This window comes from Salmo trutta, chromosome 34, assembly GCF_901001165.1.
Source record: "Salmo trutta chromosome 34, fSalTru1.1, whole genome shotgun sequence".
NCBI classification, from domain to species: Eukaryota; Metazoa; Chordata; class Actinopteri; order Salmoniformes; family Salmonidae; genus Salmo; species Salmo trutta.
This window is the reverse complement of record NC_042990.1, coordinates 12,887,258-12,902,955: the sequence shown is the minus strand read 5'-3', so window position 1 is coordinate 12,902,955 and position 15,698 is coordinate 12,887,258. Positions and strand designations below refer to the sequence as shown.

At 44.7% G+C, this 15,698-nt stretch overlaps 1 protein-coding gene across 1 annotated transcript; it reads left to right on the top strand.

The window, feature by feature from the left end:
* The first annotated feature begins 97 nt into the window (after nt 1-97).
* On the top strand, nt 98-14,565 carry LOC115173618 (protein disulfide-isomerase A3). The gene is made up of 13 exons (XM_029731888.1): nt 98-374; nt 798-876; nt 1,512-1,629; nt 1,707-1,814; nt 2,030-2,159; nt 2,437-2,550; nt 2,743-2,868; nt 3,246-3,428; nt 12,024-12,132; nt 12,276-12,404; nt 12,671-12,750; nt 12,889-12,946; nt 13,498-14,565. Exons 1-13 carry the CDS (start codon nt 214-216, stop codon nt 13,585-13,587), a joined length of 1,485 nt encoding a protein of 494 aa, XP_029587748.1. The 5' UTR covers nt 98-213; the 3' UTR covers nt 13,588-14,565.
* The last annotated feature ends 1,133 nt before the right edge of the window (nt 14,566-15,698 follow it).

Genomic DNA, 15,698 nt, shown 5'->3' with positions numbered 1-15,698 from the left:
TACATCGCATCAATGTATGTCCTCCTCGACCAATGACAAGGTCAGGTTTCCGTCATATTATGTTTATGTCCCGCCTTTCAATTGCCCACTCGTCTTTTTCCGAAAGAGGAGCCGCAGGGTGACAGCGAGGGTCCTCTTTTCCACAACATATGGCCTCTCGTTATGTTTCTGTATTTTATTTGATCATTCTGTTCACTTGAAGGATTTAGAAATATGGCATTCTTTTTGTCGCTCATCCCTGCTTTCACGTTATCGGTTGTGATATTTTGTGGAGCGGTAGCCGCACGGGGTGACGTGCTAGAGCTAGGGGACGCGGATTTCGATTACCTGGCAGCGGAGCACGAGACGATGTTAGTGAAATTCTACGCTCCATGGTGAGAGAACAAATGGAAACATTCCCTCATGGCTTTATCCATTGTCATTCATAGACATTCAATGTAATTTAAGGCAAATATGTAAGTACAGTATCTATTCTAGGCAATTGTCCAAGACATGTTCCCTTAGCCGGCTAACTATATTCTTTGTTTCAGCTGTCAAGCTCAAGGCAAGTAGCTACTGTATCAATGCAAGCTAGCTAGCAGCATGTTGGCCGTTATGTGCAAATAGTATCTGCGCTATTGATATGTTTTCAAAATTGGCAATATGTCTTTATAACCCCAATTTGCTTATGAGTTTTACAGGTATAACACATTTATACCCACGCATAACTATGGTGTCATTTGCATTGCCTGTCACTTCATATTCAGTTCCTTGGATTATATCTCCAGTAATCTATTTGATCATTATTTGCTTCGCAGGTGTGGACATTGTAAGAAACTAGCCCCAGATTTTGAGACCGCGGCCAGTCGACTGAAAGGAACAGTGCCACTTGCTAAGGTATGATGTAGCTACCACACACACTTTGTCAGAATAGCTTCCAATTGATTTTGTTTGTCAATTTGTGGTACAGTAGCTATTTATATAACCCAGGGGCATTATATGAAAGGGGTCATATACTTTATATAGACCCCTTTCCGGTACACGACACAGTGACGTCGACGTTCACGCACAGATGCACCCTACATTGGCTGCAGTAAGAAAGGCATCGACATATTCGCCCATGAAACATCCAGGATTTACGTTTTTATTACTTCTAAACAAAATAACTTTTCTGGGTTCTCATATGCTTACAATGATGTTTCGATTCTTGCTTGAAAAGTTGCTAAGATTATGTTTGGTTGTGATCTTTGCAAAATAACTTTTGGATGCAGCAGTTGTTTTGCTACATAGGCTGTAGCAAAAGCTAGCCAAAGAGCAATTTTTCTGGTTTAAGTGTTTTTTTAAAAGTATAATGCAGTTGATTTGCGACGATGACACAAATATTATATTAAGCAGGACATTCACACGAGCCTTAAAATACAATTATAATCCAAAAGTAGTGTGAAATGCACTCCTAAATAGAGCCTTCCCCCCTCTCTCTACCTCCCCATCCTCTGTATCTCTTCCATCCATCTCACTCTCTCACCCCTCAGGTGGATTGCACAGCGAGCCCAGACACATGCGGGCGTTTCGGAGTCACAGGATACCCCACGCTCAAGATCTTCAGAAACGGAGAAGACTCCTCGTCCTATGATGGACCACGCTCAGCAGGTGTGTGTGATTTTAAGTGTTATTTAAAGTGCACTAATCATGTAGGCCTACTAATGTATTTGTCTGCATACAAACAGATGGGATTGTCCACTACATGAAGAAGCAGGCTGGACCCAACTCGGTTACCCTGCGCAGCGAGGCAGACGTCGAGGCCTTTGTCAACCACTTTGACGCCAGTGTAGTGGGTACGTAGTACTCTAGAAGAGTATAGTTACCTGTTTGTTCTTAACTGAATCTTTGGCTCCCTGAATCTGTACTTTTCACATTGGCCATCATGTAATTGATGTCCAGTGCTCTGAAAAGCCTTGTGAGAGGTGAATGCAACATGGTGGACGCCAACACTGGCAGTGTTGGAAAGGGCTAATGTACTTTCTCTCCATATTTATCTCTCCCTTCCCAGGTTTCTTCTCTGGGCCTGACAGTGCTCAGCTGGCAGAGTTTCTGAAGGCGGCCGGCGCCATGAGGGACCATTTCCGCTTCGCCCACACCATCAACATGACCCTGGGCCTCAAACACGGGGTGGACACTGAGTGAGTGAGTGAGTGAGTGAGTGAGTGAGTGAGTGAGTGAGTGAGTGAGTGGGAGGAAGGGGTAGAGAGATGGGGAGGGATGGGAAGAAGTGAGCGTGATAGAGAGTGAGATCAAGATAACCCTGTTGAGGTAAATCGGGTGTCTTAGTGCTGGGGTAGAGCAAAATTGTGTACACCCAGGAATGGACTGAGAAACACTGCTATAGTGTGACTGTACATGGTGTGACCAACAGACTGATCAACTACCGTCTTATCGCTCTCCCCTGCGTCTCTCCAGGAGTGTTCTGCTGTTCAGGCCCCCAAGGCTGAGCGGTAAGTTTGAGGAGAGCGTGCTGCGCTTTACTGAGACCATCACCACCCACACACTGCGCCGCTTCATCAGAGACAACATGTAAGACTACTGCTCCCGTCTGTCTACTCTAAATCCATCACCTGAATGTCTGTGTTACATTAGTGTCTCTATCTCTCTCTTATCTCTCTCTCTATCATATCAGTCTCTCTTTTTCATTTCTCCAACTCTGTTTCCCCCTCTACCTCCACTTGAGTGTCTAACGTTATTGGTCTTCCTGTTTCCTTTGGTCAGTTTCGGAATGTGCCCCCATCTGACCAATGAGAACAGAGATAAGCTGAAGGGGCAGGACTTGTTGACTGCGTACTATGATTTGGACTACCTTCGGAACCCCAAAGGCTCCAACTATTGGAGGAACAGGTTGGTACACCTCCAATACCACAACACTTCAAACCACACTCATATTAGATGACCCACACTTAATAATAGCAACTTTCTCTTTTAAGTCAGTTCTGTTTTTAATTTGATACTGAATTCATAGTAGGTATGTTATTATTGTATTGTTTACAATTATGTTACACTCTTTTTTTTATGGGATGATATTGAAATACTATTATTACCTTACATGGTCATTGGGCAACGTAAAGTGTGACCAAGTAGTAATGTAGATATGTATTTTGATTTCGATCTTATCCTACATACACTACATATAATACCTGAACTCCAAATATTGTATACAAGGTGGTATATAAGTCTCTTATCATTATTATTAAATGTCGTTAATTTGCTCTTCTCAGGGTGATGAAGGTGGGTTATCAGTTTGCGTCCCAGGGCCTGAGTTTTGCAGTGGCCAATCGCAGGGACTTTGTGGACGAGCTGGAGGAGGAGTTTGGTCTGGGTGCGTCGGACGGAGGAGATCTTCCCTTCGTAACCATCAGAACACGACAGGGCTTCAAGTACACCATGAGGGAGGAGTTCACGTGAGTTACAGACATATATATACTCAGCAAAAAAAAAGAATTGGGGGGCCTCCCAAGTGGCGCAGTGGTCTAAGGCATTGCATCGCAGTGCTAGCTGTGCCACTAGAGATTCTGGGTTCGAGTACAGGCTCTGTCGCAGCCGGTCGCGACCGGGAGGCCCATGAGGCGGCGCACAATTGGCCCAGCGTCATCCGGGTTAGGGAGGGTTTGGCCGGCAGGGATATCCTTGTCTCATCGCTCACTAGCGACTCCTGTGGCGGGCCGGGCGCAGTGCATGCTGACACGGTCGCCAGGTGTACGGTGTTTCCTCCAACACATTGGTGCGGCTGGCTTCTGGGTTGGATGGGCATTGTGTCAAGAAGCAGTGCGGCTTGGTTGGGTTGTGTTTTGGAGGACGCATGGCTCTCGACCTTCGCCTCTGCCGAGTCCGTACGGGAGTTGCAGGGATGAGACAAGACTATAACTACTACTAATTGGATACCACGAAATTGGGGAGAAAAAACAGGTGAAGAAAATAAAAATAAAGAATTGGTCCTTTTTCAGGACCCTGTCTTTCAACGATAATTTGTAAAAATCCAAATAACTTCACAGATCTTCATTTTAAAGGGTTTAAACACTGTTTCCAATGCTTGTTCAATGAACCATAAACAATTACCGTAATTTCCGGACTATAAGCCGCAACTTTTTCCCCACGCTTTGAACCTCGCGGCTTTAACAATGACGTGGCTAATATATGGATTTTTCCCGCTTTAAATTTTTTTGGAAAGGAGATGACTTCAGTGGTTTCAGTGCACAGGAGGAGGAAGATAGTGACCACTGACTTTCTTGGTAGGCTACTGTTTACTGCTATTTTTTTAATTTTTTGTTACAAGCCGTGTTTCGTTAAAGCCTATTTATTTTTCTTACAAGCCATGTTTCGTTAAAGCCTGTGTAAAGTTAATTTGTTTCAATGTACTGGTAGGCACCTGCGGCTTATAGACAAATTCAGTGGGTGCGGCTTATATTCAGGTGCGCTCAATAGTCCGGAAATTACGGTAATGAACATGCACCTGTGGAACGGTCGTTAAGACACTAACAGCTTACAGACGGTAGGCAATTAAGGTCACAGTTATGAAAACTTAGGACACTAAAGAGGCCTTTCTACTGACTCTGAAAAACTCCAAAAGAAAGATGCCCAGGGTCCCTGCTCATCTGCGTGAACATGCCTTAGGCATGCTGCAAGGAGGCATGAGGACTGCAGATGTGGCCAGGGCAGTAAATTGCAATATCCGTACTGTGAGACGCCTAAGACAGCGCTACAGGGGGACAGGACAGACAGCTGTTCGTCCTCGCAGTGGCAGACCATGTGTAACAACACCTGCACAGGATCGGTACATCCGAACATCACACCTGCGGGACAGGTACAGGATGGCAACAACAACAGCCCGAGTTACACCAGGAACGCACAATCCCTCCATCAGTGCTCAGACTGTCCGCAATAGGCTGAGAGAGACTGGACTGAGGGCTCGTAGGCCTGTTGTAAGGCAGGTCCTCACCAGACATCACCGGCAACAACGTTGCCTATGGGCACAAACCCGCCGTCGCTGGACCAGACAGGACTGGCAAAAAGTGCTCTCCACTGATGAGTCGTGGTTTTGTCTCACCAGGGGTGATGGTCAGATTCGCGTTTATTGTCGAAGGAATGAGCGTTACACCGAGGCCTGTACTCTGGAGCGGGATCGATTTGGAGGTGGAGGGTCTGGGGTGGTGTGTCACAGCATCATCGGACTGAGCTTGTTGTCATTGCAGGCAATCTCAACGCTGTGCATTACAGGGCAGACATCCTCCTCCTTCATGTGGTACCCTTCCTGCAGGCTCATCCTGACATGACCCTCCAGCATGACAATGCCACCAGCCATACTGCTCGTTCTGTGCGTTATTTCCCGCAAGACAGGAATGTCAGTGTTCTGCCATGGCCAGTGAAGAGCCCTGATCTCAATCCCATTGAGCAAGTTTGGGACCTGTTGGATCGGAGGGTGAGGGCTTGGGCCATTCCCCCCAGAAATGTCTGGGAACTTGCAGGTGCCTTGGTGGAAGAGTGGGGTAACATCTCACAGCAAGAACTGGCAAATCTGGTGCAGTCCATGAGGAGATGCACTGTAGAATAGAGGTCGATCGATTATGATTTTTCGATACCGATTAATCGGCCGATTTAAAAAAAAAAAAAAAAAAAAAAAAAAAAAGTCTTTTTTTTTAAATTATTGATTTATTTTTTTAGAATTTTGATTTTGTTTTAAAAAAAAGTCGTAATAATGACAATTACAACAATACTGAATGAACACTTATTTTAACTTAATATAATACATCAATAAAAATCAATTTAGCCTCAAATAAATAATGAAACATGTTCAATTTGGTTTAAATAATGCGAAAACAAAGTGATGGAGAAAAAAGTAAAAGTGTAATATGTGCCATGTAAGAAAGCTAACGTTTAAGTGTCTTGCTCAGAACATGAGAACATATGAAAGCTGGTGGTTCCTTTTAACATGAGTCTTCAATATTCCCAGGTAAGAAGTTGTAGTTATTATAGGAATTATAGGACTATTTCTCTCTATACAATTTGTATTTCATATACCTTTGACTATGGGATGTTCTTATAGGCACTTTAGTATTGCCAGTGTAACAGTATAGCTTCCGTCCCTCTCCTCGCTCCTACCTGGACTCAAACCAGGAACACATCGACAATAGCCACCCTCGAAGCAGTGTTACCCATGCAGAGCAAGTGACGTTTGAAACGCTATTAGCGCGCACCCCGCTAACTAGCTAGCCATTTCACATGGGTTACACCAGCCTAATCTCGGGAGTTGATAGGCTTGAAGTCATAAACAGCGCAATGCTTGAAGCATTGCGAAGGGGTTACATTTACATTTAAGTCATTTAGCAGACGCTCTTATCCAGAGCGACTTACAAATTGGTGCATTCACCTTATGATATCCAGTGGAACAACCACTTTACAATAGTGCATCTAAATCTTTTAAGGGGGGGGGGTTAGAAGGATTACTTTATCCTATCCCAGGTATTCCTTAAAGATGTGGGGTTTCAGGGGTCTCCGGAAGGTGGTGATTGACTCCGCTGTCCTGGAGTCGTGAGGGAGCTTGTTCCACCATTGGGGTGCCAGAGCAGCGAACAGTTTTGACTGGGCTGAGCCGGAACTGTGCTTACTCAGAGGTAGGGAGGCGAGCAGGCCAGAGGTGGATGAACGCAGTGCCCTTGTTTGGGTGTAGGGCCTGATCAGAGCCTGAAGGTACGGAGGTGCCGTTCCCCTCACAGCTCCGTAGGCAAGCACCATGGTCTTGTAGCGGATGCGAGCTTCAACTGGAAGCCAGTGGAGAGAGCGGAGGAGCGGGGTGACGTGAGAGGACTTGGGAAGGTTGAACACCAGACGGGCTGCGGCGTTCTGGATGAGTTGTAGGGGTTTAATGGCACAGGCAGGGAGCCCAGCCAACAGCGAGTTGCAGTAGTCCAGACGGGAGATGACAAGTGCCTGGATTAGGACCTGCGCCGCTTCCTGTGTGAGGCAGGGTCGTACTCTGCAAATGTTGTAGAGCATGAACCTACAGGATCGGGTCACCGCCTTGATGTTAGTGGAGAACGACAGGGTGTTGTCCAGGATCACGCCAAGGTTCTTAGCACTCTGGGAGGAGGACACAAGGGAGTTGTCAACCGTGATGGCGAGATCATGGAACGGGCAGTCCTTCCCCGGGAGGAAGAGCAGATCCGTCTTGCCGAGGTTCAGCTTGAGGTGGTGATCCGTCATCCACACTGATATGTCTGCCAGACATGCAGAGATGCGATTCGCCGCCTGGTTATCAGAAGGGGGAAAGGAGAAGATTAATTGTGTGTCGTCTGCATAGCAATGATAGGAGAGACCATGTGAGGATATGACAGAGCCAAGTGACTTGGTGTATAGCGAGAATAGGAGAGGGCCTAGAACAGAGCCCTGGGGGACACCAGTGGTGAGAGCGCGTGGTGCGGAGACAGATTCTCGTCACGCCACCTGGTAGGAGCGACCTGTCAGGTAGGACGCAATCCAAGCGTGGGCCGCGCTGGAGATGCCCAACTCGGAGAGGGTGGAGAGGAGGAACTGATGGTTCACAGTATCAAAGGCAGCAGATAGGTCTAGAAGGATGAGAGCAGAGGAGAGAGAGTTAGCTTTAGCAGTGCGGAGAGCCTCTGTGACACAGAGAAGAGCAGTCTCAGTTGAATGCCCAGTCTTGAAACCTGACTGATTAGGATCAAGAAGGTCATTCTGAGAGAGATAGCAGGAGAGCTGGCCAAGGACGGCACGTTCAAGAGTTTTGGAGAGAAAAGAAAGAAGGGATACTGGTCTGTAGTTGTTGACATCGGAGGGATCGAGTGTAGGTTTTTTCAGAAGGGGTGCAACTCTCGCTCTCTTGAAGACGGAAGGGACGTAGCCAGCGGTCAAGGACGAGTTGATGAGCGAGGTGAGGTAGGGGAGAAGGTCTCCGGAAATGGTCTGGAGAAGAGAGGAGGGGATAGGGTCAAGTGGGCAGGTTGTTGGGCGGCCGGCCGTCACAAGACGCGAGATTTCATCTGGAGAGAGGGGAGAAAGAGGTCAAAGCACAGGGTAGGGCAGTGTGAGCAGGACCAGCGGTGTCGTTTGACTTAGCAAACGAGGATCGAATATCGTCAACCTTCTTTTCAAAATGGGTGACGAAGTCATCCACAGAGAGGGAGGGGGGGGGAGGAGGATTCAGGAGGGAGGAGAAGGTAGCAAAGAGCTTCCTAGGGTTAGAGGCAGATGCTTGGAATTTAGAGTGGTAGAAAGTGGCTTTAGCAGCAGAGACAGAAGAGGAGAATGTAGAGAGGAGGGAGTGAAAGGATGCCAGGTCAGCAGGGAGGCGAGTTTTCCTCCATTTCCGCTCGGCTGCCCGGAGCCCTGTTCTGTGAGCTCGCAGTGAATCGTCGAGCCACGGAGCAGGAGGGGAGGACCGAGCCGGCCTGGAGGGTAGGGGACAGAGAAAATCAAAGGATGCAGAAAGGGAGGAGAGGAGGGTTGAGGAGGCAGAATCAGGAGATGGGTTGGAGAAGGTTTGAGCAGAGGGAAGAGATGATAGGATGGAAGAGGAGAGAGTAGCGGGAGAGAGAGAGAGCGAAGGTTGGGACGGCGCAATACCATCCGAGTAGGGGCAGAGTGAGAAGTGTTGGATGAGAGCGAGAGGGAAAAGGATACAAGGTAGTGGTCGGAGACTTGGAGGGGAGTTGCAATGAGATTAGTGGAAGAACAGCATCTAGTAAAGATGAGGTCAAGCGTATTGCCTGCCTTGTGAGTAGGGGGGGAAGGTGAGAGGGTGAGGTCAAAAGAGGAGAGGAGTGGAAAGAAGGAGGCAGAGAGGAATGAGTCAAAGGTAGACGTGGGGAGGTTAAAGTCACCCAGAACTGTGAGAGGTGAGCCATCCTCAGGAAACGAACTTATCAAGGCGTCAAGCTCATTGATGAACTCTCCAAGGGAACCTGGAGGGCGATAAATGATAAGGATGTTAAGCTTGAAAGGGCTGGTAACTGTGACAGCATGGAATTCAAATGAGGAGATAGACAGATGGGTCAGGGGAGAAAGAGAGAATGTCCACTTGGGAGATATGAGGATTCCAGTGCCACCACCCCGCTGGCTCGATGCTCTAGGGGTATGCGAGAACACGTGGGCAGACGAGGAGAGAGCAGTAGGAGTAGCAGTGTTATCTGTGGTAATCCATCTTTCCGTCAGCGCCAGGAAGTCTAGGGACTGGAGGGTAGCATAGGCTGAGATGAACTCAGCCTTGTTGGCCGCAGACCGGCAGTTCCAGAGGCTGCCGGAGACCTGGAACTCCACGTGGGTCGTGCGCGCTGGGACCACCACGTTAGAGTGGCAGCGGCCACGCGGTGTGAAGCGTTTGTATGGCCTGTGCAGAGGGGAGAGAACAGGGATAGACAGACACATAGTTGACAAGCTACAGAAGAGGCTACGCTAATGCAAAGGAGATTGGAATGACAAGTGGACTACACGTCTCGAATGTTCAGAAAGTTAAGCTTACGTTGCAAAAATCTTATTGACTAAAATGACGAAAATGATACAGTCCTGCTGGCTAGTGGAGTAGGCTAGCTAGCAGTGGCTGCGTTGTTGACTTTGAACGTGTAGCTGGCTAGGTAACCTCGATAGTTTCAGTACTACACCTTGTCATGATACAAAAGCAACTTTGTAGCTAGCTAACATAACACTAATCAAGACGTTCCTTTGTAATGTATTTAGTTTCTACAGTGCTGCTCGTCGGTAATAGTTGGCTACTTTTGGAAAAATGGTGTCGCGGGGGACGGAAATAGCTGGCTAGCTAACCTCGATAATTACTAAACTACACAATTATCAAGCTATGACAAAGACAACTATGTAGCTAGCTAGCTAACACTGCACTAGTCAAATCGTTCCGTTGTAATGTATTAGTATCTACAGCGCTGCTAGTCGGTAGCGGTTGGCTAGCTAGCAGTGGGTTTGATGATGACTAAGTCTGGAGTCTGGACAACGGACAACGGCGTCGCGGCTGGCTAGCTAACCTCGATAATTACTCTAAACTACACAATTATCTTAGATACAAAGACAGCAAAGACAGCTATGTAGCTAGCTAACTAACACTAACACTAAAGTAATCAAGTCGTTCCGTTGTAATGTAATAGTTTCTACAGTGCTGCTAGTCGGTAGAAGTCAGCTATTTGGCTAGCTAGCAGTGTTGACTAACTAGCTAGCAGTGTTGACTACGTTAGGACGAAAATAGCTAACCTCGATAATACTCTAATTACTCTAAACTACACAATTATCTTTGATACAAAGACGGCTATGTAGCTAGCTAAGAAAAATTGCTCAGATCAAACAAATCAAACCGTTGTAATGTAATGAAGTGTAATATTACCTGTGGAGCGAAGCAAAGTGCGACTGCTCGCTCCAAACCGGAAGACTGAAAAAGAGCTGCTGCAAAAGAGCTGCTGCAAAACGCACGAAAGTGCTGTTTGAATGAATGCTTACGTGCCTGCTGGTGCCTACCATCGCTCAGTCAGACTGCTCTATCAAATCATAGACTTAATTATAACATAATAACACACAGAAATACGAGCCTTAGGTCATTAATATGATCGAATCCGGAAACTATCACGTTTATTCTTTCAGTGAAATACGGAACCATTCCGTATTTTATCTAACGGGTGGCATCCATAAGTCTAAATATTCCTGTTACATTGCACAACCTTCAATGTTATGTCATAATTACGTAAAATTCTGGCAAATTAGTTCGCAACGAGCCAGGCAGCCCAAACTGTTGCATATACCCTGACTCTGCGTGCAATGAACGCAAGAGAAGTGACACAATTTCACCTGGTTAATATTGCCTGCTAACCTGGATTTCTTTTAAAAATATATACTTCTGTGTATTGATTTTAAGAAAGGCATTGATGTTTATGGTTAGGTACATTCGTGCAACAACTGTGCTTTTTTCGCAAATGTGCTTTTGTTAAATCATCCCCCGTTTGGCGAAGTCGGCTGTCTTTGTTAAGAAGAAATAGTCTTCACACAGTTCGCAACGAGCCAGGCAGTCCAAACTGCTGCATATACCCTGACTCTGTTGCAAGAGAAGTGACACATTTTCCCTAGTTAAAATAAATTCATGTTAGCAGGCAATATTAACTAAATATGCAGGTTTAAAAATATATACTTGTGTATTGATTTTAAGAAAGGCATTAATGTTTATGGTTAGGTACACGTTGGAGCAACGTGTACCTAAGCGATTATATGTAACGCAGGACAGGCTAGATAAACTAGTAATATCATCAACCATGTGTAATTAACTAGTGATTATGATTGATTGATTGTTTTTTATAAGATAAGTTTAATGCTAGCTAGCAACTTACCTTGGCTTCTCACTGCATTCGCGTAACAGGCAGGCTCCTCGTGGAGTGCAATGTAAAGCAGGTGGTTAGAGCGTTGGACTAGTTAACCGTAAGGTTGCAAGATTGAGTCCCCGAGCTGACAAGGTAAAAATCTGTCGTTCTGCCCCTGAACAAGGCAGTTAACCCACCGTTCCTAGGCCGTCATTGAAAATAAGGATGTGTTCTTAACTGACTTGCCTAGTTAATTAAAGGTGTAAAAAAAATTCAGCCAAATCGGTGTCCAAAAATACCGATTTCCGATTGTTATGAAAACTTGAAATCGGCCCTAATTAATCGGCCATTCCGATTAATCGGTTGACCTCTACTGCAGTACTTAATGCAGCTGGTGGCCACACCAGATACTGACTGTTACTTCTGATTTTGACCCCCCCCCTTTGTTCAGGGACACATTATTCCATTTCTATTAGTCACATGTCTGTGGAACTTGTTCAGTTTATGTCTCAGTTGTTGAATCTTGTTATGTTCATACAAATATTTACACATGTTAAGTTTGCTGAAAATAAACGCAGTTGACAGTGAGAGTACGTTACTGTTTTTGCTGAGTTTAGTTGAGGTTTTAAGGCTAACCTTTAAGTTCTACCACATACAACCCTACTAATTATGTTTGTTGTTGAACCTATTTAACAGGCGAGATGGGAAGTCCCTGGAAAGATTCCTGGAGGATTACTTTGCTGGACGACTAAAACGTTACATCAAGTCGGAGCCCATCCCTGAGAAAAACAAGGGTCCCGTCAAGGTATGTTTGTTTGTCTGTGTACGAGTGTGTGTATTTCTGTGTTATTATTCAATACTCAATCACAGTACATTTGTGTTTCTGATTTTGTTGTCGCAACAATTTACATTTAGTGTGTGTGTGTGTGTGTGCGCGCCCACTCCCAGGTAGTGGTAGCAGAGTCATTTGAGGAGATTGTGAATGACCCTGAGAAGGACGTTCTGATTGAGTTCTATGCCCCCTGGTGTGGTCACTGTAAGAGCCTGGAGCCCAAGTACAAGGAGTTGGCAGAACAGGTGAGAAAGACTACATACAGACTCACCAATGCCACATTTTAAGTCATTTCAAATTAGAACAGAATATTTTATTTACTGCCACTGTTTACTATTATGGCTTTCCTTAGAACAATATTATGCATTGAAAATTGTGATTAGTGTGTTAATAAACTAAGGAATAATAGTTTATTAATAAACTAAGTGTTAATAAACTAAGGAAAAGAGTTAAAGCCAAGTAAACCCTTTTGTTCTCATTGGTTATTTCTTCTGTTTTCTTCTCCCCTCAGCTCTACTCTGACCCTAATATTGTCATTGCCAAGATGGACGCCACAGCCAATGATGTTCCACAAGGCTTTGATGTGCAAGGGTGAGACACCACACTTTATCGCCTGGTTATCCTTTCCCTTCTATCAGCTCTCACTTATCTTTCCATTCATTTTCACACTCTGGTCTCTGGTCATTCATTCATTGTGTTTCTCTCGCTCTCTCATGTATTGTTCTGTAGGTTTCCCACCATCTACTTTGCTCGGGCAGACAAGAAGGACCAGCCCAAACGATATGAGGTGAAATCTCCCTACACTGTTATTACCATTTTACATAAGCAGACACAAACTAGTCATATACCAGTGTTTCCCATATATTCATTTAGCAGCGGCGTCCCACCATTCCCCAAAAATATTATAAATATATATATATATATATATATAGAGAGAGAGAGAGAGAGAGAGAGAGAGAGAGAGAGAGAGAGAGAGAGAGAGAGAGAGAGAGAGAGAGAGAGAGAGAGAGAGAGAGAGAGAGAGAGAGAGAGAGAGAGAGAGAGAGAGAGAGAGAGAGAGAGAGAGAGAGAGAGAGAGAGAGAGAGAGAGAGAGAGAGAGAGAGAGAGAGAGAGAGAGAGAGAGAGAGAGAGAGAGAGAGAGAGAGAGAGAGAGAGAGAGAGAGAGAGAGAGAGAGAGAGAGAGATTTTGCCGAAACATGCTTTTAAAGGGATAGTGCACGATTTGCCGCCGCTGCTGAAAATAAATCCTAGGGGAAACACTGTATATACTGATGTCTCAAAGATTGTATATGTTGAGTTACAAGGGGAGCTTAAATTGTTTTCCTCTGTAATTCCAGGGAGCCCGTGAAGTGAAGGACTTCATCAAGTACTTGAAGAGAGAAGCCTCGCACATCCCCGTTGTCAGCGGCGTGAGAGAAGACTTGTGAACAGAAGTTAGGCGATGGCAGGGGTGTATGATGGGAAATGTAGCTTGAGACCCCTGGAATTGCAGTTGTGGATACACTGTTCCTGAAGAGTCACAACTTCTGCTGAGATTCTTTATTTCTGATGAAATAACACTCCAAAAACTCTACCCACAAAGTTTTTTTCACTTGAAACAACAGATTTGAATGAAATCCAAGTTACACGATTGACTCTCCAGGAACAGAGCCCCTTGTAATTGATCAGGAGGAGGAATAGCATTTCTACAGAAGAAGAGAAACAATGAGTAAGGACTGCCAGCTTCTAATGTCAAGTGACCTGGAAGAGAGATGAGGCTGATTGTCTTGGCATAAGACTGAACCAAACCTTCCCAATTTACATTCATATAAAGGCAAAATCAAAATGTACATCAACAGCATGAACTCACCAAGGATCAGTTTGTTGCAGGTTTGTCATGCATCAAATACCGTGAGATTAATATATGCTGTATAATGATACTGTAATAACACCTATTTGTTTCTACAGTATATAGATCTTGACTTACCATCTCTCCTCTATCTCAGAACCATCTGTCTTCCTCACCATAATAAGCCATACCATCCATTCCACCAATGATGCTTGCTTGTGTAAAATACTCTGAAATGGCTCCATATTTCCTAGTTCTAAAAAAAAAGTTCAGACGGGTATAAATACCTGCTGGTCTTTTTGTATGTGCGCTTGAGCTACTGAGTTGGTGTCATTCCAGACAGCACCAACAACCAACCAACCACTCCTGATCTATCTGCCTCCTGACTGCATACAAAATTATATGCCATTTTGCCAGGAATTTTTAGAGCAACTAACTTCTGAAAGGCCTGTACGATGTTTGGATGTGGCCATGAAGGACGTGTGTGTGTGGGTAGTCATATTTATTGAATAGAGTATACAGTAAGCAACATACTTTGTACATAATGTGTGAAAACAAAGGATATTTGCTATCTTAATTGTCTCTTTTTTGACTGAGCCTTATAATTTATTGATGTACATTTTTTTTGTTGCTAGAGTTTTGCACTCAGAGGACCCATTATCCTTAGTTTATTTTTGATCTGCTAAGAAATTGAGATATGTCTTTGGTGTTTTCTCACTTAAACGACTCTGGTACCATTTTAAAAAAAATGGTATTTGATGTGTCTTTGACTTTCTTCTGGAAAACAGTCAGACAATAGTCTACTGTCGTACAACGTAGTAACACAGTACGCATACTTACATCAGTGAATACATATTTCGTTTTCTGGACACAGTGCAGTGTTCCCCAACTGGCGAGCCACCCCCCCCCCCCCCCAAAAAAATATATATATATTTAAATATATATATGTTTTTTTGTGTTGGACATACTCATTGTCGGACATACTCTGAACAAAAATATAAACGCGACATGTAAAGTGTTGGTACCATGTTTCATGAGCTGAAATTAAAGATCCCAGAAATGTTCCATATGCACAAAAGCTTATTTCTCTCAAATTTTGCATTTCTCCTTTGCCAAGATAATCCATCCACCTGACAGGTGTCATATTAAGAAGCTGATTAAACAGCATGATCATTTCACAGGTGCACCTTGTGCTTTGGACAATAAAAGGCTAATCTAAAATGTGCAGTTTTGTCACACAACACAATGCCACTGATGTTGCAAGTTGAAGGAGTGTGCAATTGGAATGCTGACTGAAGGAATGTCCACCAGAGCTGTTGCCAGATAATTTAATGTTCATTTCTCTACCATAAGCCGCCTCCAACGTTGTTTTAGATCATTTGGCTATGTCCAACTGGCCTCAACCGCCGACCACGTGTATGGCGTTGTGTGGGCAAGTGGTTTGCTGTCAACATTGTGAACAAAGTGCCCCATGCTGGTGGTGTGATTATGGTATGGGTATGCATAAACTACAGACAACGAACACAGTTGAATACAACTGCATTTTATCGACGGCAATTTGAATGCACAAAATACCATTACGAGATCCCGAGGCCCGTTTTTTTTAAGGTATCTTTGACCAACAGATGCATATCTATATTCCCATTCATGTGAAATCCATAGATTAGGGCCTAGTGAATTTTTTTCAGTTGACTGATTTCCTCATATGAA

Coding starts and splice junctions, on each gene's coding strand:
- LOC115173618 (XM_029731888.1), top strand. CDS start 214: ATGGCATTCTTTTTGTCGCTCATCCCTGCTTTCACGTTATCGGTTGTG. Junction 2,160..2,436: donor AAACACGGGGTGGACACTGA/GTGAGTGAGTGA, acceptor GCGTCTCTCCAG/GAGTGTTCTGCTGTTCAGGC. Junction 12,947..13,497: donor ACCAGCCCAAACGATATGAG/GTGAAATCTCCC, acceptor CTGTAATTCCAG/GGAGCCCGTGAAGTGAAGGA.